The sequence below is a fragment of the Lacerta agilis genome, chromosome Z, assembly GCF_009819535.1.
Source record: "Lacerta agilis isolate rLacAgi1 chromosome Z, rLacAgi1.pri, whole genome shotgun sequence".
NCBI classification, from domain to species: Eukaryota; Metazoa; Chordata; class Lepidosauria; order Squamata; family Lacertidae; genus Lacerta; species Lacerta agilis.
The window spans coordinates 40,067,400-40,093,147 of NC_046331.1; the positions used below are offsets into that span (position 1 = coordinate 40,067,400).

The window sequence follows — 25,748 nt, forward strand, 5'->3', positions numbered from 1 at the left end:
TTAGCAGAGGAAGATCCAACTTTATTGAAACTGCTTGCATACAAAATATATTGCACTATAACCAAACAAATGTCAACATAAAATCCAATCTGTTGTAGCTAATATGTACAGAGAATATTGCCCAAGAGCAGTTACATTACAAGGTCATTCTACCTTGGTTAATTATCTACAGTATTTTAAACCAAACAGCTTACAGATGATGTGTGCAAGGTACCAATTTCAGTTTTTCAAATACTATACATTCCCCCAAAATAAATAACTAGAAATCAACATTTAAAGTTTGGCAATATTTAAGACTTTTTAATATTTGTTAAGTTGTGTGCAGTTCGTTGCCATTTTTATATGCTTGCTTGTATGCAAGGGGGCGGGTGGGCGGAGAAAAAGCAGCAGAGAAACAAAAACGCACAACATGCAGATACAAGGGCCAGGTTTGTACAATTCTGTACATAATCACCCACACTCCTACTGGAGTAATTTAAGAAAAATAGAATAGCTTAAAATGAAAGTCCTATTACACTTTTTTTTTTGCAAGTACAATTTCATTCATGATCCGAAATAAAAAGCATCCCCCACCCCTATTATGGGCAACTAAACTTTATGCCAACTTCAGTAACATTTTTTGAATCTACTTGTACACGAGACCTTGTAAGACTGTTCTGTTTCCAAGGCTGTTGAACTACACTATCCCTGAATTTTTCTAAGTTTCACATATAGAAATCAACTTCCTTTCTCATCTGAGACAGATTCCAAATTTCAAACAAAAATGTAGGGGAACTAAAAAGAAAGCTATTCTTTAAAATTGATCCTCTGGCCAACAGCAGGCACAAACTACTAGCTTATGAACAAGTTACCATTTGTTCCCTCAGTAACCATGAATTGTTTTAGTTTATCACAAATGGAAATAGGTTTTTTAAAAAACAAAATACAAAAAACTTCTCTTGTCCTGTCTTAAAAGGAAACAAAAACCAAACACATCATCTCAGTAACACAATCTGCCATTATTTCAGTGCAAAATAAATTTCCTATTCTTAAAACTGCCTAACTGGATGTTTATGCAAGGAAAAAATATGGAAAGCATGCATTCTTCTAATAAAGTACTAATTGTTGGAGAAGTTTTGCTACATATATTGTACATTTAGTGTTCCCAACTCAGCTTCCCTGATTTCTGCATCCAAATATAGTATTCCTACCTGCCAAGATATAAAAAAGGCACAGATCATACAACTTTTTGCTAATGAAAATGACAATTTAGTTACATTACACATATATCGAGAGGTTCACTAAAATCTGAAAAAGTGAACCAAAATGTGAACTGACACAGGACATAAAACAGAACCTTTTAATGTTTAAGGTGAGTTAACTTCTAAAAGATTAAAAACAGAAGCCCAATCTGATTACTGCAAACACTATTTATTCTAAAAATTGAAATTTAGCAGTGATTTTGACCAATTCATTGAAATGGTACAACTGAACAGAAATACCAATGCACAGTTTCATTATTTCAAAAACAAACAAATGGATTCTTTCATCGTTTGAAGTGCAATATGTACTTAAAAGCAATTTTTCCAGAAGTTCAAGGTATTTTTAATGCAAGTAAAACATCTTATTTTGAAAAAACTGCATACTGATGTTTCAAAAAGGCGAAAAGAACTTTTTATATTCATTTCATGCCCTGCGCCATCTTGCCTACTATTTGTCTTTGGCCTAATAAGTTTATCTAATGTGGAATAAGTTTTACTGAAACAGTTTAGGAAATATAACTTCTCAAACTATGCAGTTTAGGGTACTCCATTCACCAACGGTTGCTGACCATCCCCGCTGTCCGACTTCTCTTTCTTCTGGTTACGATCTTTACCCGTGCGCAACCGGCTACCTTCATTGGAGGTATTCTGTGATGTTTTAGTGTGGACACTCCTTTCATTATTGCAGTCAATTCTGATCTGAAACAAATTAGAGTTATATAAAGCATACCCCTTTGATAAATTAAAAAGGAACATTTATCAAGACTTGTTGGAGAGCACTTTTTTCTAATAAGTTCTCCCCCTTCTTCAAATAAAATATACAGTGGTGCCCCGCTAGACGAAAATAATTCGTTCTGCGAAAATTTTCGACTAGCGGGTTTTCCGTCTTGTGGAGCGGCAATGACAGCCGCGCTCCGCAAAAAAAAAAAAAAAGACGAAAATTTTTTGTCTTGCGAGGCAGCCCCATAGACTTTTTCGTCTAGCGGGGCAGCCTTCCGCTAGACGAATGCCTTCATCTAGCGAGTTTTTCGTCTAGCGAGGCACCACTGTATTCTAGAAGTGCCGTTAAAAGGAACCAAATTTATTTTTAATCCTGTTCAGGCATTTATGCTTGTATTAAAGTCAGAACTTTCAGCAACGTCTGACTATATGTATCATAGCTATTAGTAAATTTGCAGGATTGGTTTCCTAGGCAAACCCAACAAAACCTGAAATTTACCTTCCAAATAAGATGGAAGTTGATCTTCTATAGGTAAGCATTTAGTAGTCAAAGCTAAGCAGTAGTTTATTTTTGTGTATTTTTAGAAATAGGATTTCTAATTTCTAAAAATGCATTTCAGAGCTTTTATTAAGTCAACTGTTCAAAAGTATTACTCTACTTGATCCTTTGGGAATGATGGAGATTAAAAACCCAAGTAAAATTAATTTGGGTGGTACCAAACGGTGTCTGTTCACTGACAGATGGTAATCACCAGCGGAACTGGGGGAGGCGATGACAATTTTAGGTAATTCCCACCCCTCCTACACCAGCTCAAAGTGTTCCTTTTACTCAGGCAGATTTAGGAGCACACAAGGGAATGAAAAAGGAATTGCTAAATATTAGCGCCCCCCCCCTTCTGCTAATGAACGTCTTCAGTCATTGGCAGTAATATACCATTACTGAGGCAACTTCCAATGACCAAATGTAAAGTTACGGAATTGCCAGGGGCGGGGGAGACTCTTATGCAAACAGGGATAGGTGAGCATGGATGCATCACTCCATGACTATCAAGAGCAACTCCATTTATGCAATGCTGATGAGTGCATAGATAATAAATAAACAAATGATTTTTTTACCTGAAGTGACCCATCTGCTGTTCTCCCTTTAGTATCTCTTGAATTACGTTGACGGTTATCTGTTCGCAACTGTTCATCATTTCCTGCACATCAAAGATGGATTTTAGAAGTCTTTCCTGTTATTGGTTTTTTTTTTGGGGGGGGGATCTTATCGTATTTTTCCGAGTATAGACAACGTATTTTGCTTTTAAAAAATAGTCAAAAATTGGGGGTTGTTTTATACATGGATGGTGAATGCACAGAGGGTTGTGTTCAGCACAGGCTCAGTGGTGGTGGACTGGGCAAGCTTGTGATTGCTGAAGAAAAGCTCGACAACTTTGTTCAACCTGATCGCTGTTTAAATATATGGTACTAAATATACTGGTGCTTTGATTATATATATATACAGTGGTGCCCCGCTAGACGAATGCCTCGCTAGACGAAAGGCATTCACTAGCGGAAGGCTGCCCTGCAAAACCGCTACTTTGTATTGGTGCTTCGCTAGACGAAAAAATCGCTCTACGAAGACACTCGTAGAACGAATTTTTTTTGTCTAGCGGGGCACCACTGTATGTATGTGTGTGTGTATATATATATATATATCTACACACACACACACACACGAGTTGTCTTTATACATGGGGGGTGTCTTATACATGGAAAAATATGGTACTTTTAAAATAGTAAACTGCACTAAGTATACTGGGAGGAAAGTGATATATAAATGTAAAAAAAGGAATGACATTTTCTGGTGAAAATTAGATGTTGACACATTAAGACAGATAAAAATCATAAAACATTTAAGGGAAATGAGTCACAGAATCACCTCTGATCAGTAGCTTAGGGTGGGACCTACAGCAAACCTGCCTTGATAAGCAACTTTAGGGACATATATTGTGTAGGAACAAAACAGCTTGCTAATTGGGTAGATTTGGTGGCCTTCTTGTGAGTGGGCAACAGTATTTATTGATATGTATTTCTCCTCTGTATTTTCTCACTCCTTGCTTCCTGGAAATTCCAGTTGCTATTTTGCCTCTACCCTCAGTTCGCATGGAATATGGGTTGGCCAGATTCATTTTAAAGGGGTGTTTGTTTGTTTTTGTTACAGTTACAATGTTGTTCAGCAAATCTACTAGCTTCATTTCTTCATTTCAGACATACACCAGCTGTACATGACATGATCAAGAGCTCTAATAGCTCATCTGCTATGTAGTATCATAATCATTTACTCACCTTTGAAACCTCCCCGACCCCTTCCTCCTTGACCACGTGCACCTCCACCACGTCTTCGCCCATCTCCTCTGCGAAGGTAGCTGTCACGCTCTTCTTCTGCTGGGGCTAACGACCAGTCGATAAGCTCATCTCTGTGATCAGACTCTGTTTCAGAAGCATTTGATGCTTCAGAATTAGCTCCTATCAAAGTTTAAAAAACCAAGACATACCACAGTCTATTTTCACAATATTTTAGAAAAAACCAACCAACTGAATGAACCACCAGTTAAAACTAGCCTTTCTAAAATATTAATTTCGTATTGTTTCTGTAGTATTTCTTAGCAAGGACAATGTAAAAGTAAAGTTCTAGTCTAGATTAATTTAAGCATCTTATCTGTTTCAGAAAAGGGATCTCAGCTCAATTCACTGGCGCTAAGAATGAAGAGAAATTCATTATATGAGCTGTTGTTTAAAATTTGCTTTGAGATAGCTGCAATAAGAGTCCTGATTACATGTTGCATGCATGATGAAATTGTACAGAATGGCTTGTTAAGACTACTGCAAGTGACTTTCATGTGACAAGCACAACGTGTAGACTGAATTATATTCACAACAGTTTGTAGACACTGACCAATACAGTTCACATGCCAATGTCAAAATTTCACTAAAAAGAAAAGCTTTTCTTGGCGTTTTTGTAGTTTGTTATACAGCACCCAGAAACAAATGAGAACCTCACTATCCAACTATGGATAATGGAAGAGGTGATTTCTCTTTCTGGATAAGAAATTAGGATCTTTGAACTCAATACATTACTTTCAACTCAAGGTACATTAGCATGTTAATAAAGTTACTGCAATCAATTTATAGATGTTCAATCTGTATAGTATTTCAGAATGGAAATTAACAGATAACCAAATGAACCTGACAATGAACATAGTAGGTGTCACGACAATTATGTAGAAATCACATTTATTTCCATCTCTGCAACTCATTCACATTTTTAGACATACTCAACCACATTCACCACTTACTTTACATGAACAAATAAAGGCACATAACAAATCAGAGGGTACAAGTCTGAACAATCCAAGTTACTTACCTGAAGCATAGCCTGGTCCACGTCTCCCATGCCCTCTGTTTCTGTAGGGTCTGCTACCTCTTCCAAGGCCTGGGCCATCATCAGCCATGTATCCTTTTTCTTTATCTGTGCGGTTTGGTGGTGGTCTAGAAGTGGCCCCAATCTGTCGAAGCTGTTCATCTATTTGCAATCTCTCTAGACGCAGTTGATCGACTTCCTATAGAAATAAGTTACAGAATTGCTGCCATTTTGACCAATCTTATTAAGTGTCTTGGTATGAGGTTTGGCTTCTTCCACAACTGGCTTAAGAAATATATAACGTAAGGATTTAAACCAGCCACTCAGCATTGTTAAGGATTCTGTTTTCTACATAGCTATTTAACCTCAGAATTTGAATTAGTTTAGAAACTCAGAAAAATATCACAAACCATTGTTCTAAGCCAGGGGTGGCCAGCTCTCAAGAGACTGCAATCTACTTTCAGAATTAAAAACTGGCAGTGGTCTACCCCCGTTTTTCTGGGGTTCAGCTCAAAGTTGTTGAGCTTTTCTTGGGAAGGAAAGCCCCATTTTGGGAGGGTTCAGCTCAAAGTTGTTTTTTCTGGGGGGGGGGTGTCAGCTCGTAGTTGTTGAGCTTTTTTTTTTTTTTAAAAAAAACTTTTTTGAGGGGAAAGGCTAGGAACAAAGGGGTAGTCACTCACAAAAAGATTGCTATGGATCAAAACAGCAGCACAGAGAAAGCTCCGTCTTCCCTTCCAGAGATCATACAACTATGGAGTCAGTTTTAGGGGCGCTAAGGAAAGGGAGCCAGAGATTGACCGCGATCTACCAAAACCTCACATGGATCTAGCAGTAGATCACAATCGACCGGTTGGACATCCCTGTTCTAAGCTAACTTTTCCTCTCCCCACAAAGTATGTTCATTTTCCTTACCTTTAAATAGTTGAGGTGATAATCCAAAAGAACTGTGGCATTCGTAATGCTGTCCTTGGTTCCCACAAAGACAAAAGGAACCATTCCCTAGAAAGAAATTGGTGAATCAGAGATCTTCAGGTGCAAAGTCATAGCAATTGCAATTTCTTTAGGAAAAGAATGAACATTCCTAGCTCTGTCGATACTCATAACTTTCCAGATGGCATTTAAAATCTATGTGAATTATGTTAAGCAGCATAGAATACGAAAGCAAATAATAAAGACTGTGGGTTCTTTCCAACTAAATTCACTGAAATTAATGGACCTAGGTTAGTCATGTCCATTAATTTCAATGGGTCTTCTCTGAGTAGAACTTTGGATATAATTCTATAAAAATATTATATTTATTCATAATAAAGATAACTCACATCTTACGTGAGGGTTACATTCTGGAGATGGTGGATATATACACAAAAACCACACTTTGGAACTCCCCCTGGGGGAGCATTCTTATCTTCTGGAGCTGTTGCATTGAATAGGCCTACCCTCCACCCTGCGAGCAAGGCAGAGAGCTTAAAAGCTCTTTCTGAGTGGGGAAACTGCACAAAAAGGGACTCTGCGTTTCATGTATTTAATCTGTGTTATTTCTACTGTGCAAAATTGAAATCTCACATGTTAAACGCAAGTAGTTGTGAGCTACATGTACATCTCAATTAAAGCCAAGCAGTGTACAAAAGAAAAAGAAAACAAGTCAGTTGAGGAAGGTGTAAGCCAACAAAGGTTTAAAGAATTGTTTGGAAGTCAGTACTATCTCTTCCTCATGAATTACTTGAGGAAGGGGATTCCAGAAAGTGGGTGCTATCACTGAAAAGGACCACTTTTGCATTGTCCCAAAGTGTCAACATGCTGGTCATGAACTGACCAGTGGTGTTTCCTCAGAAGATCTTACAAATTAGCCTGATCTGTACTGTGGGAGGTGGTCTGCTAGATATCCTTGTCCCAGGATAAAATCAGCAAAACATTGAATTTGGCTCACAAGTAAGTAGGCAACAGATGCTGATCTCAATGCTGAGTGTGCCATGAACACATCTGAAGTTGCAACTTCTGAACCAGGCATAAGAGTAGCCCCATGTGCAGAGCACTGAAAGAGTCTAATCATGAGTTTATCATTGCGTGGACCATCATGGCAAGGAACAGTCAAAGTTAGCACACCAACTGAAATTGGTAATAAACGCTCCAAGACAATGAGGCCAGCTGGGTTTCTAGAGGTAGCAATTGGTTGAGCAGCAGAGTCAAACTATGCATCAGCTCCTTTAGAGTAAAACTCCACCCAGAGCTGGTATACAACTCAATTGTCAGGCCTGGGAACTGCCCATCCATAGTGTCTACATGTTGTAAGAATTTAGTAGCTGTTTGGGTATCTTCAGCATACTGGTGACACCTTGACCCAAACCTCCAAATGAATGCACCCAACAGCTTCATATAGGTATTAAATAGCAATGGGGAGAAAATTGTGCCTTCTGGAACGATGCAAGGGGCCCAGGCACAGTTGTCCAGTTCAAGGTGGAAGAGAACCTGTACACAGGAGTAAAACCATCCTAAAACAGTGTTCCCAACTCTCAGATGCAAACCAGACAGGATGGGCATGGGCAGAGAGCATAGCAAGCTGCATACATCTTGTGTACATCTTCAGGAATGAGTAACTGCAACTGATTCCATAAAAATGGACAGGACGGTACGCTGGTACACTTCAGAAACTTTATCAATGGCAATACTTAGCTTCACATGGAGGCAGGCAATTGCCTTGCAGAATTTCAACAGTGGGCTTCTGAGGTTGACAGGACACCCACAGCAGCCCAAATCAATTTCTTTGACACCAGGTACAACTCTCATAGCCAGTAAAGAAGAGGGGGTTTCATGTTCTGGTGATTCCCTCACTGCAAGATGTGAGGTTAAAGGGAACCAGGCAGAGGGCCTTCCCAGTAGTGGCACCCTCCATGTGGAACGTCCTCCCATCAGATGTCAAGGAAATAAACTATTTGACTTTTAGAAGACACCTGAAGGCAACCCTGTTTAGTGAAGTTTTTAATAATTTATGTTTTATCGTGTTTTTAATATTTTGCTGGGAGCCGCCCAGAGTGGCTGGGGAAACCCAGCCAGATGGGTGGGGTATAAATAATAATTATATTATTATTATTATTATTATTATTATTATTATTATTATTATTATTATTATTATTTTGAACATAATTACCCATTGTGGACAATGACTCCCCTTCAGACCATCTAATTTGGATTGGTGATGCACTGAGTACCTAGGTGGGCAAAGCTGGGTCACATAGATTTTATCCAGCTGATTCATCCAGGTTCTGGTAATATATAGCAGGTCTGTTCCCTTATCCAGAATCAGATTTGAGATTTTGTTAAGGACCAGCCTGGTGTTCATCAACAGGACCAGCAGATGAGAGGGCACAATAGTCCTAGGGGAGTGGTTACCTCAATTAAATGACACGTTACATTTTGTAAAGTCAGGGAGCAAAGACCAGAAGGATTTGCAGCCTACCCAAGAGGAAAAAGACAGTTCAATGACACCTCTAATTCCCTTATGCCCCCGGGGGCATAGGCATGAACATGACAGCTCCTGGACACAATAGTTAGTTCACCAAGTACCGTATATCGCGGCGTATAAGACGACTTTTTAAGCCCGAAAAATCTTCTCTAAAGTCGGGGGTCGTCTTGTACGCCGGCTACATCATGCGACGTGACCCGGAGTTCCGCCCCGCCACTGGCTACATGGAGCCTCTCCCCGGCGCTCCAGCCGCAACCGCTGCCTCAGCCGCCATGGAGCCCGGGCTGGGCGTGGGCGGCAAGCGCGGAGGCTTCCTGTGCAGCGACGGGGAGGTTCTCCCCACTGCCCCAGGCGTCGCTGCCGCCGCCTCAGCAGCCGTGGAGGCCGTCCTGCGCTTCGGCGGCAAGCGCGGAGGCCTCCTTTGGGGCGACGGGGAGGTTCTCCCCACTGCCCCAGGCGTCGCTGCCGCCGCCTCAGCAGCCGTGGAGGCCGTCCTGCGCTTCGGTGGCAAGCGCGGAGGCCTCCTTTGGGGCGACGGGGAGGTTCTTCCCGCTGCCCCAGGCGTCGCTGCCGCCGCCTCAGCAGCCATGGAGGCCGCTGTGCGCTTGGGCGGCAAGCGCGGAGATCTCCTGTGTGGCGCGAGGGACACTCTCCCCGCCGCTGCCGCCGCCTCAGCAGCCATGGATCCCGGGCTGGGTGAGTATACCCCAAACTCTGTTTTTTCACATAAAAAGTTGGGGGGTCGTCTTATACGCCGAGTCGCCTTATACGCTGCGATATACGGTAAATAAAGAATGGGCAAGAGATTGGGAGGCGATTGCCAGTAGAAATCTGGATCCCCCACCTCTCCAACAGTATCCTCTCCCCAGCAAACCATGCCTTCCCCTTTCCATAGTTCCATGTTATATGTATATTTATCTGTTAAAAAATTACCCTTCAGTTATCACATATGTTAAGTGTTAAATCAACTTGCAAAAGAAGAGAAAAAACGAGGGGGGAGGTTAAATGTTACTTACCTGCCAAGTTTTGAGTTCAGGTTTTTGCTTTCTCCCTGCTACAGTTGATGACACAACTAACGCCTGCAGTGTAAGGAATGCAAGTATTAGTGATGTCATTAAATACATAGGAGTTAACACAGAACCTCCAACTCAAAACTTGACAGGATATAAACACTGCAACCCACCTTTTAAAGAAGCATTTGAAAACTGCAAATAGGTTTATGCCTAATTTACAGTTTACACTGGTAGAACCTTAAGTGTGCAAGCATCTCTCTGCAGTAGTTACTTTCTGCTTTTTGAGACATTGTCACCATACAAGCACTTTATAGTTCCAAATAAATTATGCAACGGCCCAATGCAACAGATTTGTTTACAAATATTTATTAATACAGGTGTTTGCTAAAGAAACAAAGGCAAGTGACAAGTATGCTATTGGAACTAACTGAACTTCTACAATACAATTTTTTGGCTAAATACCACCACCAAACTTTGGACTCAATCTATTAAAGTTCTGAGCCCATAAGATAGAGCAGGATATAAAGACCATCACCAAAACCTAAGCTGCGAGATATACTTAAATTCTGAAATGGAAATACAGCTCTCGATGTTCGCATATATGCATATGTTGCTCTTTCAGAAACTAAAAAAAGGAAGTCTGTATTATGACCCTTTAAGATGCCTGGGTTCTAAGCCAGTCAATTCTACAATTCTCCATTTCATATGCCTTCCACAGTCAACTAATTTTTAATGTCCATTGAGCATGGTCAATCCCAATTATACCTTTGAAAACCTTGGGATTCACACAAGTCTGCTGATACTGACTTGTATGTGCATGGTGACATTTTGCTACACAAGAATTTATACATGGAAAATGGTTTGCTATCAATGTACAGAACAGGGTGGATAAAAACCAATGATTTTTTTAATATTATTTTTTTAAAAAACATATTTTTAAATTTAAATCAGATTTTTAAAAATTTAAATCAGATTTTTAAAAATAAAATGCTTCTGGAGGAAAAATGTTTCTACAGATAGTTTTCTATTTAAGTTGCATTATAGCCCAAAGGCTATGCATCAGGAAAAAGGGAATGTTTTAAGTTTTTCATGTGTGCTAAAACTAAGTTGTTATTTTTTTAAAACAAAGAACATTTAACCACACCAGTTAACAAACATGGATACATATGCTATAATGTTATTGCTTCAGTTAAATAAATTGCTTAAATTGTTATTAAGGAAATGATTATTTTTCTCCTTCCAATAAAGTGCAGCAGAAAAGTTGTCCAAATATAAACAGTTTACTTATTAAACCTCACAATAATTTCATAATTATCTGCCTATGTATTTCTAATAGTATAACCAAATCAGTAATTTTTGATATAACTGTATAAACTACTCTGAAAATTTATTATTCCAAAACCAAAACCTTCCTCTGGTTGTAAATATTAAGATTATACCAGCAAGAACGAGTCTTTCTGTAAAATAAAATAAAATGATTTAAATCAATTTTATTTAAATCAAATCCACCCTGGTACAAATTATCCAAATATAATAAAGGAAAACCTTCAGTTTTCAACAATAGCAAGCACATGTTATCAGATAAGCTACTGCTGGGACTTGCATCCTGGTTTAAATTTTACCTCTGCCATGGACCCGCTGTGTATTCATGGGGAAAGTTCCCCTCTCTCCTAATTCAAGTTCTTAATCTCTAAAATGGAAATAGCGACCCATTTCACCAGGCTAAAAATAAAGGATAACTAATGGCACTTTTAAGTATAATGAAATATTATTCTTGAAACAGAGGTTTATTTAAACAGATCAAACATAATTATGCAGGGTTGTTTACTTAGAACCTATATGCATAATGGACAGTGCTTAGGAAAATGCATCTGTCCCCCCACCCTCGCTAAATATGAAACAGCATATAAATCAAGTCCATTTACTTCACTTCACATACCTCTTCTTGTGGAATATTTTTATCATTTTCAGCCTCAATTCTCACTCTTACAACACCTGATTTATCCACGATCTCTTGAATGAGTTTTCCATTTTTTCCTATAACTTTTCCTATTATAAAAACATACACAACATGGAGACTTTAGGGTTTTGCTCAGATAAGTAGAAAGATTAGCACAAAAGGTCTTTCAGCAACTATCTGAAAGTTTCAACCATGTGTTGCTGCAGTAAGTTCGCATACCAACCACTCCCTTCCATGGGGCTTGTAAGTGAATTTGGTTGATTGCACATAGAAGCGTCGCTGTGAGATTGAGAACCATGCACGCACACATGCTCCATCTTCATTTATTATTGTATTTATGCTTTTCTACTAGCCTATGGCTTAAAAAATTGGACCAACTAAAACAAAACAAAACAAAAACCCACATTATCACAAAACAGCAATGTACATTCATCTTATCCCAAATCAGGTGCTCCAGATGTTTTAGATCATGATTAGCATAATGAAAAAGGATCATTTTAAAAACAGTACAGTAACTTCAATTGCATATCCCCATTTTTTAATCAGTTTATCTCCTAAAAATGCAACTTTGCTACCTGGTTACTGTAACTAGTCTTCATACAACCCTATAACTTGCAGTTATTTGATCCTCATGCACTGCAGAATTCTATCTACTTAAACGCAAGAGACAGATTTCTTTTTGACTCTAAATTTTTAAAAATATAATAATAGGATATAAGGCTACACCTCTCCATAACAATTAGCAAAGGGTCTTGGATTTTTGGGTGTGTTTTATTATAGTCATTATTGTAAACTACTTTGTTATTTTTATGATATATTTTTATAAATAAAATAAACTTATTTATAACATTTATAAATAAACTAATTATGAAACTGAAGTCAAATTGAAATATGTCAACACTTATTTCAATTAAACAAAGTGGTTCTTCCAGCTTTTGGGGTGCAGAATGTTAAGTAAGCAAGCGCTGATTCAGTGGGCAAAATAGTGTCTCTCAATGAGGAAAAGTAAATATTATGCTGTTTAGCTAGCAAGTCAAGTATTCATAATTTGAGAACTGAAATGTTCAGATAGTGGAAAGGCACAAAAGAGGAGCACAAAGTTATCCATATGAGCTTCCCAGATATTTGTAATACGCAGGATGGCATCTCCTGGCTCTAGTGCATGTAATCAATTGCTAGACGCTGGATCCAGTAAGAGACATAATTAAAAGATAAAATATAGAACAAGTGATCACTTAAAATGCCTATTCCAAAAGCCAGGTAAATGCCCTCAGTGTTAATATAGAAAAGCATCTTTTAACTCAAAGCTGTCTAGTGCATGGTTTTGAGAAGCTAAGTGTGGCCTTTTTATGGTGTGTATTGTTAGGATGTTAAACCACAACACATGTATCACAATTGAAGCTTAAAGAACAGAATAGCCATGTTTCAAATAGTCTTCTGATCTTTCCAAGGAAAAGAGCACTGACTTAGCTTTTGTTTTGTTTTTTACAAATCATATTTATTAAGGTTTCCAATAAAACAAAATCATATGAAACATTCCAAATTACATTCCAAATTATTTCTCCAATTATAAAACAAAAAAGTTCCAAATTGTCCAAATTATTACTTTAAATTTTACTTAAGGCTTCCCATGCTTCAAATTCCAGAGGCTCTATTATCATAACTATTGCTTAGCTTTTGAACCAATGGTAAACTTTTCCAGAAGCTCTGAAAATGCCAAAATTAATTGGTAGTTGATGTAATCATGAATGAGCTCATATATGTTTATATTCACTTGCTTTGATATAGACTAATTGGCATGCTTTGATGTTACCCTTATCTGTGGGCTTCGGCTGCTGGGCTCTGAGCCCAGAAATGGGAAACTATCTGTGAGATTTGGGTATTTGCCACCTATGCCCTCATCTGGTCAGGTGAAGTGATGGGAAATCAGGCCAAAGTGGTGTATGTTGCTTTGTATCTGAAGAGTGTGATGTTTGCTTGGGTATGAACAAGCCATCTCCTTGCTGCGGTGTCTGCAAAGTCTAGGAAACCTGACAAGCTGAGAAGTATGCACTTTGGCATTTTTGAAAACACTATGGCATTTTTGACATCCTTCTTTGGTATCCCAGCACTCGCCTTAGGTTCCAAACAGCTTCAAAATCATAGTTCAAATCAACATACCTACTAAGTTTCTGGGGACTTGGATGACATCTTCAGCAAATTCAAGGTAACTTCTTGCCTTCTTTACTGCATCTTGATCCTATAGGAAATACAAATAAAATGGATGTTAAAGGGTTGCAGTGTCTTAGAATCAGAGTTGTGTTTGTGTGTGTAAGTGAGAAAGAGAAAAACAGATGCAACTCACCTCCCCATAAATATGGAATGTACAAGTGTCTTCATCAAGATCTATAGCTGTCACACCTGGTACTTTTCTGGCTTGCTGAATATTAGCACCATGAGTGCCAATGGCCAGACCCATTAGATCTTCACGTACAATGAATTGTTCATGAAATCGTGAAGCAAGCTGCCTTGAACTCTGTGGAAAGATGCATTCTTGGTTAGAAATGAAACTTTAGAGGAGTGCAAAATCAGGAAAGTTCCTCATGCTCTCTTTGAGACTCCTTAAAAAGTAACAAATAGAATCAGTTAAGCTAGCAAAGCAATTACGTGTGGAAAATCTGTTAGCATTTTAAAGTATTCACCATTCCAAAAGTTGAGCTAGGTTCAAATTATATGGTCTCTCAATAGTTACTGTTAGGCAAGCCTGTAAAATGGAAACTACAGTGGACTATTTCAAGGGCTACTGCTAGCAATGAATTAAATATCGAAGTCTACCACTTTGGGACAGTGGGCCAATACAGTCGTACTTCAGCTTACGTATCCCTCTGGATACGTAGACTTCGGTTTGCAAATGCAGGTTTCGCCGCGTGAGCATGCACAGAAGTGCTCAATTGTGCTGTGTGCATGCGCAGAAGGGCGTCTCCAGTTACAAAGCTTTTGGGATGCGGCCAGGTCTCCAGAACGGATCCCGTTCGTAATCGGAGGTACCACTGTAATTGAAATTGAGGAATATGTGTGAACTGTTTTCAGCATCACTTGTAATACATTGTTACTATGGATCATTTCTTTGCAGCAACTTTGAAAAGTAAGAATTTAACAAAGAACAAACCTGAAAACTCTCCACAGAGGCATCAGTAGAGCATATACAACTTTAGTGGAGTTTCAGTACAGTTTTTCCCCCAGATACAAACAGATACAGTACCTCTAATTGTTTGCTTGCTTCTTCATTTCTCATAATCAATGATAACTTGGTGCGAAGACTTCGAAAGTGCATATCAATGAGCATATTTGCACGTTTTGTTGTTACCTCATCAATAGACTAAAGAATTTGGGGACAGGAGGAAAAGAGATCTTTGATCAGTATCACATCCAATGTAAAACAGTTTGAATACATCAAAAGCAGAAACACATACCAAAATTATAAGCTGATGGGCTTCAGAATCATATGTGACTGAGAATGCCCCAACTGCCTTCTTGAAGTCCTTGTGTGCGGATTCCTTAGCACACCTAAAACACAAAGTACTTAAAAAATTCAGAATGTTCATTTAATGGAACCATCTTATCGAAAAGCAATCACAGGATTGCATGAAGAACAGTATAACCTAGTATGCTCTGCACCATAGTGTGATGTAAGAGACGAGCTGCCCAAGAGCTCCACTGTGCTTCTCAGCTGACCTACCCTCATCACAAGTAACAATGAAATGCCATAGTCTAGCAAAAAAAAAAAAAACCTCAGTCATGTATAATATTTTTTCAAGTGACCAAAAGTGAAATAATTCACAAGCCTCCAACAGTAGTTAAATTTATAGTTACATATTTTTATTTGGTTTCAACTAGTTAGGTCATTATCTGCCCCATACATGTACAGGCAATTAAACAGTGACAGGTGAGATTTGGCATCCTAATCATTCATATTCATGAATACATTGCAATAAATACAATATTTTAATTAAATGTTATGTTGCTGTACACAATGCCTTTCAGGGCTTTCAGAACTATCTAAATTGCAATGTATTTGTAAACATCTTTGTAAAAGTCATGTATTTGTTGTTACTGGGGTATTAACAAAAACTATTATGAGAAACTTTAAAAAATGGATTAAAACTCTTTATAAAAGACTTTTATACTCACATTTGCCTTAAATCTTCTGGTACATCAAGTTTGATTTTATGAAATGTATCCTTTGTTGCAGGTTTGTTGGGATTCACAGATCGTAGACGCTCAATTGTGACAATTTCATTGTAGGTAGCATCACAGGCTGCATATTCTATTACATAAAACTAATTCAAAAGAACAAAATTGTCTAAGAGAGTGTTTAACTGAGAAGTGATGTGTGCTACGACTGTACTTTGAAGGGGTCTCACTTACTTCTGGGAGAAACTACTTTTTTTTTTTGCTTTAACATATATTTAAGGTAAAGAACCCCTGCACGCTTAGCAGTTGAATTCGACTATGGGGTGCGGCACTCATCTCCACTTTCAGGCTGAGAGTCGGCGTTTTTCCACAGACAGCTTTCCTGGGTCACGTGGCCAGCATGACTAAACTGCTTCTGGAGCAACGCAACACCGTGATGAGTGCCAGAGCGCACAGAAACACCATATACCTTCCTGCTGCAGTGGTACCTATTTATCTACTCATGATGGTATGCTTTCAAACTGCTAGGTTGGCAGGAGCTGGGACAAGCAATGGGAGCTCACTCTGTCACACAGATTTGAATTGCCAACCTTATGATCAGCAAATCCAAGAGGCTTGGTGGTTTAGACCACAGCGCTACCTGCATCCCTTCAACACATATTTAAACTTCGGTTCTAGGTGGAAATTTCCAATAAATTGAAAGTACTTGAAAAGAGACCCACAAGAACTTGAAATTCAGAAGCTACACTTAACATGTCAATGCCAGAATATTAAAATATATATATTCCTACCTCACCCTTTATCATTCTCACTTTAGCCAGCCACAGCAACATGGTCCTTTTCATTAGCCCTGGAATAAACCTAAACAAAATCACAGTGTAGAATATCATATTATTATGCAGTAGACAGTCACAGAATATGACTCTTAATCTCAGGGTCATGGGTTCAAGTCTCACATTGAGCAAATGATTCCTGCATTGCAGCGGTTGAACTAGATGACCCTCTTGGACCCTTCCAACTCTACAATTCTATGATCTAGTGGAAAAAACAGTACACCACACTAAACAGTACACCACACTAATAATGCCCCCACTATACTGGAAATTAGAGTTAAAAGAGATTATTATTCATATCCCCCTAACGTACCACTGAGTTGTAGCACCATAATCATTCTAATGTATTAAATGTACAAGGTCTAGTCATATTCAAAGCCATCCTGCACCTCATCTGGGCATGATCTGGAAGCTATTTTTTTCAAGGCGAGTGTGGTGGGAAAAAGAATTTGTAATGGATATTTTCTACTCTTTCAACAGCAAGTTTTCCATTTCTAAAAAATACAGTGTTTCAAACAACAACAACAACAACAACAACAACAACAACAACAACAACAACAGTGAATGTATTAAGAGTCAGTTGGGCAGTTTCAAAGTTATACTTTGGTTCTTCATACATGTTCAATGAATGCATGGAAGTGGAACTGGAATTATAGCATCAGGCTTTGCCTCAGCCAGTATGAGAAAGTTGAGAATGGCTCTGAGCAGGTTCTGTACAACTATATGCACATACAGTTTGTACCAGGCGTTCCAGTTGTGCATGGTGTAACAGCTGAATGCATGCAGACTGTGGGACAGCACCAGTGGGCACCATCTCAGCCTCAACAAATCATTCAGCTGGACTAACTCCTAAGGAGACATGTAGAGGATTGTGCAGTTAGGAATTTCCAAGTAAAGCTTTTAAACAAACATTGCAGTTCAAATAATTTGGGTTATTGGAAAATGTCTGAAATATTGTAGATCCAAGTAAAACAGTGCATGCTTTGGGGTTCTTCTTTTGAAGACCTAGCCTGCAGAATTGCATTTTATTTTATTTTTTGCTAAAAATTATCTCCTTGACACTTCTGGAGTCTGCATGTAATATTACTCATCCTGCATACACCACCAGCTCTCAACTAGTAATAATGTAAGATTCTCAATGTGAAAATCAAGTGTAAACAGAAAGATTTTTTAAGGACAAAATCCTGACACCATCTAAAGTTCTATTTTTACCTCATGCACACCTGTACCTTTATGTCCACACACTGACACCTACTGTTTTCCTGGATTTCTTATGCTTGTATGATTTGTTTTGATTTAGATCTTTTGTGTGATTGTTTCTTTCAATTGGATTTTTTTTATGGGTGTGAATTGCTTCTGATGCACACTACTTGAAAAAGTAGCCTAAAGAAGTTTTAACACAGACGGCAATTATGTTCCTCTAAAAAACCTACAATTTTATCTATGTTTTCCCCTGACTTAAACATTTCAATTAAAACAGTTATTACCTCAACTTCATCACTCTCATTTATATCTTTATTGTAACCCACAGGTGGAGGAAACCTGACATCATGGAAAGGAATCTGTCTCTCTGGCTGCCAACTGAAATACAAAATAAAAGCAAAGGCTATTAAATAGTAACTGAAGCAAGTGAAGCAGAAAGTACACAACATCAATAAGGAACAGTGGCCAGTGATTACTTACCTGGACCCTAACCCTGTGAGCTGGAATAATCTGAACAAATTCAAAATTATTAGGAGTCTGCAATGAACTGATTATATATGCTAACTAACTTGGAAAGAGTGTTAAATGAGGGAAAGAGATGGATTTTTATATTTGTAATTCTGAAATATTAAAAATAGGCCTTTTAAAAGTGTAACCAATCTGTTTTACTCATTGCCCCAGATAAATTTCTTTTCACTTATATTGACAAAGTTTAACGCAAACCAGCACAATGTAAGACCTATGGACTAACTGTAACTTATTTCCTGACAGCTTGTAGTCCCCCACCAATAATGTAAAACACTAATTTTCAAATCTTTGTTTAATGCACTCAATAATATAAAAAATAGAATGGTTGCATCATTATGACTGCACAGCTTCTCCTTCATCTAAATTTTGAGTTTAGTGAAAATATCATGCTACAGGTTGCTGAGAAAAAAGCGAAGTACTGTAATAAGGTTGTTGAAAAGTCATTACAGTGGTGGAACAAAAAACATGTATGAAAAAAGTTTAAAGAAGAGGGATCCTACATGGTGCAGATTGGCAGGCGAAGATATCAGGAAGTTTATTTCTCATCAGTCTCTGATAAGAGCTGAAAAAACCTTTGAAACAGAGGCAGAGGAAGAACTTCTAGACATGTGCTTTTCTATTTTGTATTATGCCTAATGTTATAGAATGTTTTAAAGGCTCATGCATAAATGTGTATATTGGAGGTGCACAACTCAAATTACTATTATTAATAAGAGTTGTGCACCTCCAATTTAAAATGTCCCAAACTGTATAAATGCTCTCTCCAATCCTCACTTTCAATGCATAGGAGTAATAGTCATAGCACAACAGCTTCTTGAACTAACTCCAAAGGAGGAGGAATCAACCTTAGAACAGTATTCTGACAGTTGAAGCACTATTTCAAGTCAACACAAAATCACAAACCCCCAAAAAGAAAAAAAAGAAAGGTTTCAAAATATTTATATTTTCCATTATTAATCATAGTAACTTAACCCTCAACCAAAAAACATGTCCTGATTTAGGTGCTCATAAGACTTTCAGGTTTGTATTGTTAGACGAAACAAAGTGTTAGACTGTAACACAGTTAACCTCTCATTTTAAGAGATATTACAGAGAAGCACGGCAGTATTTCACCAAAAGTAATGTGAGTTGGCAGCAAAAGATGAGTGCCGTGAGTGAAATGCATTACATGAACATTTCACTGATTTCAATAAAGCACACTTGGGTTAGAGTTTATCACTTTGTCATACAAGAGGTCAAGACTGAACATTTTCACAGGTCTCATTTGTAAGTCACGGTAAACCACAATTACGGTTTACCCTGACTGCTTCTTTCTGGTATATTTGTCCCCTACATGCAAGTGCATGAAGAAAAGAAAACACAATCCCTGGCTTAACATTAAGTCTGAACCATGGATTGTGACTGGTTTCCTCCATAGCCTAGCAGGGAAGAGACAATCAGCCAAGAAAGGAATGTTCATGAAAAACCATAAACTATGGCTTCCTGAGTTCAGGTATGAAACTTCGTATCTTGGAGCAAGAAAGAAATGCACACCACATACAACTGCAAAAGGTTAGTGTTTGTAGGTAGCTTTCAAATGAGCAACTGAACCTGCAATTGATGTTATTTTCTTAAGATTAATAGACTACTTAATTATAAAACTAAGCAGTGTAAACAATAATATTTATACATGTCATTCGTTCACCAAAGACAACTGGATTAGTGTGTTAATCATTCAAGAAAACAAATTTAGTTTTCGATAATGTTAATACTGCAATGGATTAATCTTAACAGACATGCTGTTTCTTTTAATTCATCTCCCTATATAAAACTTCTCAACAATTCTTCAGGTTATAAATTATTCTACAGCATTATGGAAACGTCTCCCCCACATGGAAAAAATATCCCAATGCCAACCTACATCTTTATGCACAGAACTCTTCAGCTATGGGTATAAAGGGGAGGAGTTATTTAAGTGTACAGCAACTCATTTTTCCCATGTGTTTAATGGTGAGGGTATACTTGTGAGAAATAATAGCATGCATTTGCCTCCAACATTTGCCATACGTACTTATTTTCAAATGTAACAGTTATTGAATCTTCATGCACATCCTTCACAAAAGCCTGCAAAAGAGAAGTGAGAATTTACAGGTATTACTATTAAGATATCATTTAAATACAAATTATTACTTATTCTTAATGGTATACTATGGAAACTCTGAACCCGTACTCTAAATGCAACAAACTGGCACAATATAGTAGTTGGTTGGCTATGCTAAGAATTTATGCATGTTACATGCATGGAAGAGGAAAAAATGACAAATGCAAAAGGGTACCAAAATATATGTATGGCATGCATAATGTTATTACTAATATGTTACAGCAAAAAGTTTAAAGTTAGTGTTTAAAGTTGCAGATTTACAATCCAGTCACCCCAGAACATCTTTACTCAAATGTTTAGAAAGTATGGTATCACACACAGTGAATAGGTAGTTGTCACTACAGTATTTGTGCACTAGCATTGCAAGATTAGGCTCAGAGAGGACAAATGTAACTTCTGAATTTTAATCTGGAATCTTTTCACAAGTCCTCCGATTCAGAAAATGCAACCTTCCATAGTGGTCCTGAAATAGAAAACTTTTTTAAACCACTGCATGCTTCCATAGTATTATAGGCAGATGCTTTTATTTGTTCTATTTAAGTAACTGCTGATTGTAGCTGGATTCAAATTTAACTGTACATATTGCAGATGAAGGGCAACATTAATAAACCTAATAATTTTTTTTAAAAAATCCTTCCAGTAGCACCTCAGAGACCAACTAAGTTTGTTCTTGGTATGAGCTTTCATGTGCATGTAACTTCTACAGATACCTGTAATTAATAAACCTCTACATTTAGAAAGTAAAAACACATTTCATCAAAATGAAAGAAATAGTATCAGAAACCCCCACTAATAACTTGCAATGGTCTTGTTTGGACACAACTATCTTGATACATTGAAATTAACTGTCTTGTTTGGAAATAACAAGTACCGGTAGGTAACGTTTGCAGAAACCAATTCCCAAGTTCATTCTTGCTTCTTTTGCATCGTTTAGATAGAAAATTCCATCAAGTGTATGTGGCAGGCAGCTTCCACCTGAACTACTGGTTAGGTCTGGCCCGTTTGATTGGTTTTATAGTCTTAAACCATATGGTCATTTAAGAGGCTGAGTATTAACTCTTTTGGTCAAAGTTGCTCCAAACAGAACAGAGAGAAGAAACAATGCCCAAATATCTACTAGTGTTAAGTATTAAGAGCTAACTTCTAGTGTTTATAAAAAAGTGAAAGTTAACAGTGATAAACTATTTTAAGCACATATGTCTTCTAAGAATCTAGGCAGATCCTAGCTGCTCAAGTTAGGATTTTTAGTTCAATTTCTGTACCAACCGCAATGACTAGAGGACTAGGTATGCTCCAGGTACAGTGGAACCCCGGGTTACGTACCTTCCGTGTTGCAGACGTTCGAGTTGTGAACACTTGCAACTTGCAAGCGTTTCCGGAGCACGCGCGACCCCCGGATGCACAGAAGTGCTCAAATCGCGCTTCTTCCAGGGTTTTTTGTGCGTTCGTGATATGCACATTCACGTTACGTACCGTAACCCGGAATGGATCGCTTATGTAACCTGGGGTATCACTGTATTGTTCTTAGGAAAATTAAGGTTCAGAAGTTGATACCACTGAATCCTTTGGAAATTACAGGTACTTGAACTAAATTCACAATAAATGATACTTCATGTTCCAAATGTTGCCATTAAGCTAATTTTGCATAAGTCTAATACTCCGATATGCTAGCATCTGAATCACAATGATTGTGATTTTGATTTCAATAAGGCTGAAACAAGGCAGAGGATGCCTGAATAATTTGGTTGAGAATATTTTGTGAAAGAACCTTCAGCAAACTGATACAAATGTATTAACAGTTTGAAGTTAACTACCGTGTTTCTCATAAAATAAGACGTGCCTATAAAATAAGCCATGGCAGGATTTTCAAGCGTTCACAAAATATAAGACATACCCCGAAAATAAGCCGTAATGCTGGGCAGTTCTGGAGGGCGCCAAGGAAGAGGAAGAGGTCTGTCGGGTTGGCGCCCAGAACCGGATGTTGCTGCTGCTGCAGCCCCGATCCAGCAGGACCCAGCAGGAGCTGCAGACCGCGCCGCATGGATCCCCGATCCAGCGGGACGCGGCAGGAGCTGCAGCGCGCGCCGCGTGGAGCCCCGATCCAGCGGGACCCGGCAGGAGCTGCAGACCGCGCCGCGTGGAGCCCCGATCCAGCAGGACGCGGCAGGAGCTGCAGCGCGCGCCGCATGGATCCCCGATCCAGCGGGACGCGGCAGGAGCTGCAGCGCGCGCCGCGTGGAGCCCCGATCCAGCAGGCCGCGGCAGGAGCTGCAGCACGCGCCGCATGGATCCCCGATCCAGCGGGCCGCGGCAGGAGCTGCAGCGCGCGCCACGTGGATCCCCGATCCAGCGGGACGCGGCAGGAGCTGCAGCGCGCGCCGCGTGGAGCCCCGATCCAGCCGGACCCGGCAGGAGCTGCAGCGCGCGCCGCGTGGAGCCCTGAGCCAGCAGCAGCAGCCGCAGTGTGCGCCACGTGGAGTCCCGATCCAGCAGGACCCAGCAGGAGCTGCAGACCGCGCCGCATGGATCCCCGATCCAGCGGGACGCGGCAGGACCTGCAGCGCGCGCCGCGTGGAGCCCCGATCCAGCGGGACGCGGCAGGAGCTGCAGCGCACGCCGCGTGGAGCCCCGATCCAGCGGGACCCAGCAGTGCTCTGTACGGTAGCAATTTGAATCCTCCTCCTCCTGTCGCGGCTTGGGGCGATCCGCGCGGCGCTGCTGGGCGCTTTATCAACACTTCAGCAGCAACAGCCAGTTCCGGGCTCCAAGCCATGGCAGGAAGAGGAGGAGGCTTGCCAGGTCGGCGCCCAGCAGCCCCCCGAGCCTCCGGGAGCCAGGAGGAGGAGGAGGTGGCCTGCCGGGTCGGTGCCCAGCAGGGCCGCGCGCCCCGAGCCAGCTGGACCCAGCAGCACCAATGCTGGACACAGCAGGAGGAGGCAGGCGCCCAGAACCGTACGGTACTTAATAAAAAAATAAGACACCCCCGAAAATAAGCCATAGGCTTATTTTCCTGAGTAAAATAAATATAAGACGGTGTCTTATTTTATGAGAAACACGGTATTACCGGTAATTTGTTGCAGCAGAAGCCAACCTAGGACCAATGCAAGTTTGAACAACAGGTGCAAGAAATAGTCGAAATATACATGAAAGCTTATACCAAGAACAAACTTAGTTGGTCTCTAAGGTGCTACTGGACAATTTTTTTATATATTTTGACTGCGTCGGACCAACACAGCTACCGATCTGAAGTGAGAAATAGTGTTAGTCAACACTATGAAAAAGGTGCTCATGAGGATTCAATTTTAAAGAACTTTTAATTTTTTGGGTGCACTTTGTATAACAGAGCAACAAAGACTGAGCATCTCACCAAGTATGGCCACACTCTTTCTACTTCATCTACTAGAATCCCCTAATCGAAGTTAAATGTCTCCAGCAACTCTTCCTCAAAACCTACTCTTTCCCCCGCTCATTTCAATATTTAACTGGGTCCCCAAATACACCTTTAAGGCTTCTGGGATGCATGCCTCAATCATCCAGGGAAATAATCCCCGGGCATCACTAGCCTACTCTCTCAACTCCTTAACCCCCTTCATCAAAACTAGGTATCCACAACTCAGTTGGGTGAACCACTGCCCAACTCTGACATCTACTCTTTACCAAAAACGACTCCATGAGTATATGCATACAATACACACACACTCAAAATGAACTGCATATACCATCAATATTGGCCATTTGGAAGCGGGTGGGATGTTTTTCATGTATTTCTTTTTTCCATATTAGTTAACCTATCTATGCCAGGCAGGTGGGTGTGTCGTCTGTCTGCAGTTTTGGGTTGTGTGCGCTGAATAAAGCAACTGAAAAGTACAATTGACAACAACAAAAACCACGGACAAAGTGCACGCACACACACACACCCTCCCAGCCGCCTGCGAGGCAGTAAAAGATTCCAGTTGCTGGAAGCCCCAAGGAGGGAGCCCGTTCTCTTGCTCGGGGTCTTTTGAGCTTCCCATTTGGGGCGCCTCTGCACAGCTCGTGGCAGGACCGAACTACTGGAGAAGGAGCGGTTGGGTCTGATGCATTTTTAAAAATCATGCTTTAAATTCGTACGCCCACCTTCCCTTTGCAGACCGCGGGGCGGCTCGCAACGCAAAAAGGCGGTATACAAACTTAAGGAATAGTAATACAAGTTGGAAACACAAAACGCGTAATAATAACAATTTAAAAAACAGACACAAAGCAAACCATTAACTCCCCCCCCCGCAAAAGGCAACAGGACACCAGTCAGCCCAAGGCCTGAGGGAAGAGGAACGCGCAAGGTGGACCCGCTCCAACTCACCCTAATAAACCTGTACCCTCGCCGCCAAACCGAGAGGGGCCAGGGCTCCCCCCTCAAAAAAACCGCTGCCCTTCAGCCACAGGGGGCTGCTGCCCATCGCCAAAGGGCGACAGCGGGGCGGGCGCGCAGGTGAAGAGGTCGCCGGAGGTCCCTGCCTACAACCCCGGAGCCCCTTTCGCGAGGCGGGCACCTGCCCCCCTCCCTCGCCCGTTACCTTGTAGAAGGCCCCGTTGGAGCCGCGCACCTCCACCACCAGCTCCTCCATGTCGGCTGCCGGGCAGGAGGCTGGGCTGGCGGCGCTGGAAGGCCCTACTCGGCTCAGGCAACCGGCGGCGCGGCTGCCTGCTCCTCCTTTCTTGTGGGCTCCCGACTCCGTGTCCCTGGCGGGCGCGTGGAGCAAGAAGCGGCGGCGGCTTAGGCCGGCGAGCGGCTGCTGCTGCTCCTCCTTCGCCTCCTCCTCGACGCGGCTCGCCACCACCACCGTCGTCGTCGCCGCCGCCGTTGTCGTGGTGCTGGGGGCTGGGGCTGCCGAGCGTCGCCGCCGCCGCCGCCGCTACCGCCCGGAAATGAAAGCGAAACGGTCGCCGAGGGGAGGACGCCACCGAGGAGACTGAGGCTGAAGCTGCTGCTGAGGCGACTGAGGAGAACGAGGCGGGGAGCGGGGGAGGGGCGCCGCCGCGGGCCGCCCGCTTCGAATGTAAACATTAAAAACCTGGCGCCGTCACGTGACGCGGC

General features: G+C 40.6%; 1 protein-coding gene across 1 annotated transcript; it reads right to left on the minus strand.

Annotated features, from left to right (window-relative positions):
* On the minus strand, window positions 1-25,504 carry FMR1 (FMRP translational regulator 1). Its single transcript, XM_033137003.1, is given in 17 exon segments — window positions 1-1,940; window positions 3,078-3,160; window positions 4,290-4,469; window positions 5,368-5,563; window positions 6,277-6,363; window positions 9,841-9,903; window positions 11,777-11,886; window positions 13,958-14,036; window positions 14,142-14,312; window positions 15,039-15,155; window positions 15,250-15,343; window positions 15,968-16,116; window positions 16,762-16,795; window positions 16,797-16,831; window positions 18,291-18,384; window positions 20,585-20,637; window positions 25,228-25,504. Coding segments are annotated over 17 exon segments (1,758 nt in total). The 5' UTR covers window positions 25,279-25,504; the 3' UTR covers window positions 1-1,778.
* Window positions 25,505-25,748: the final 244 nt, after the last annotated feature.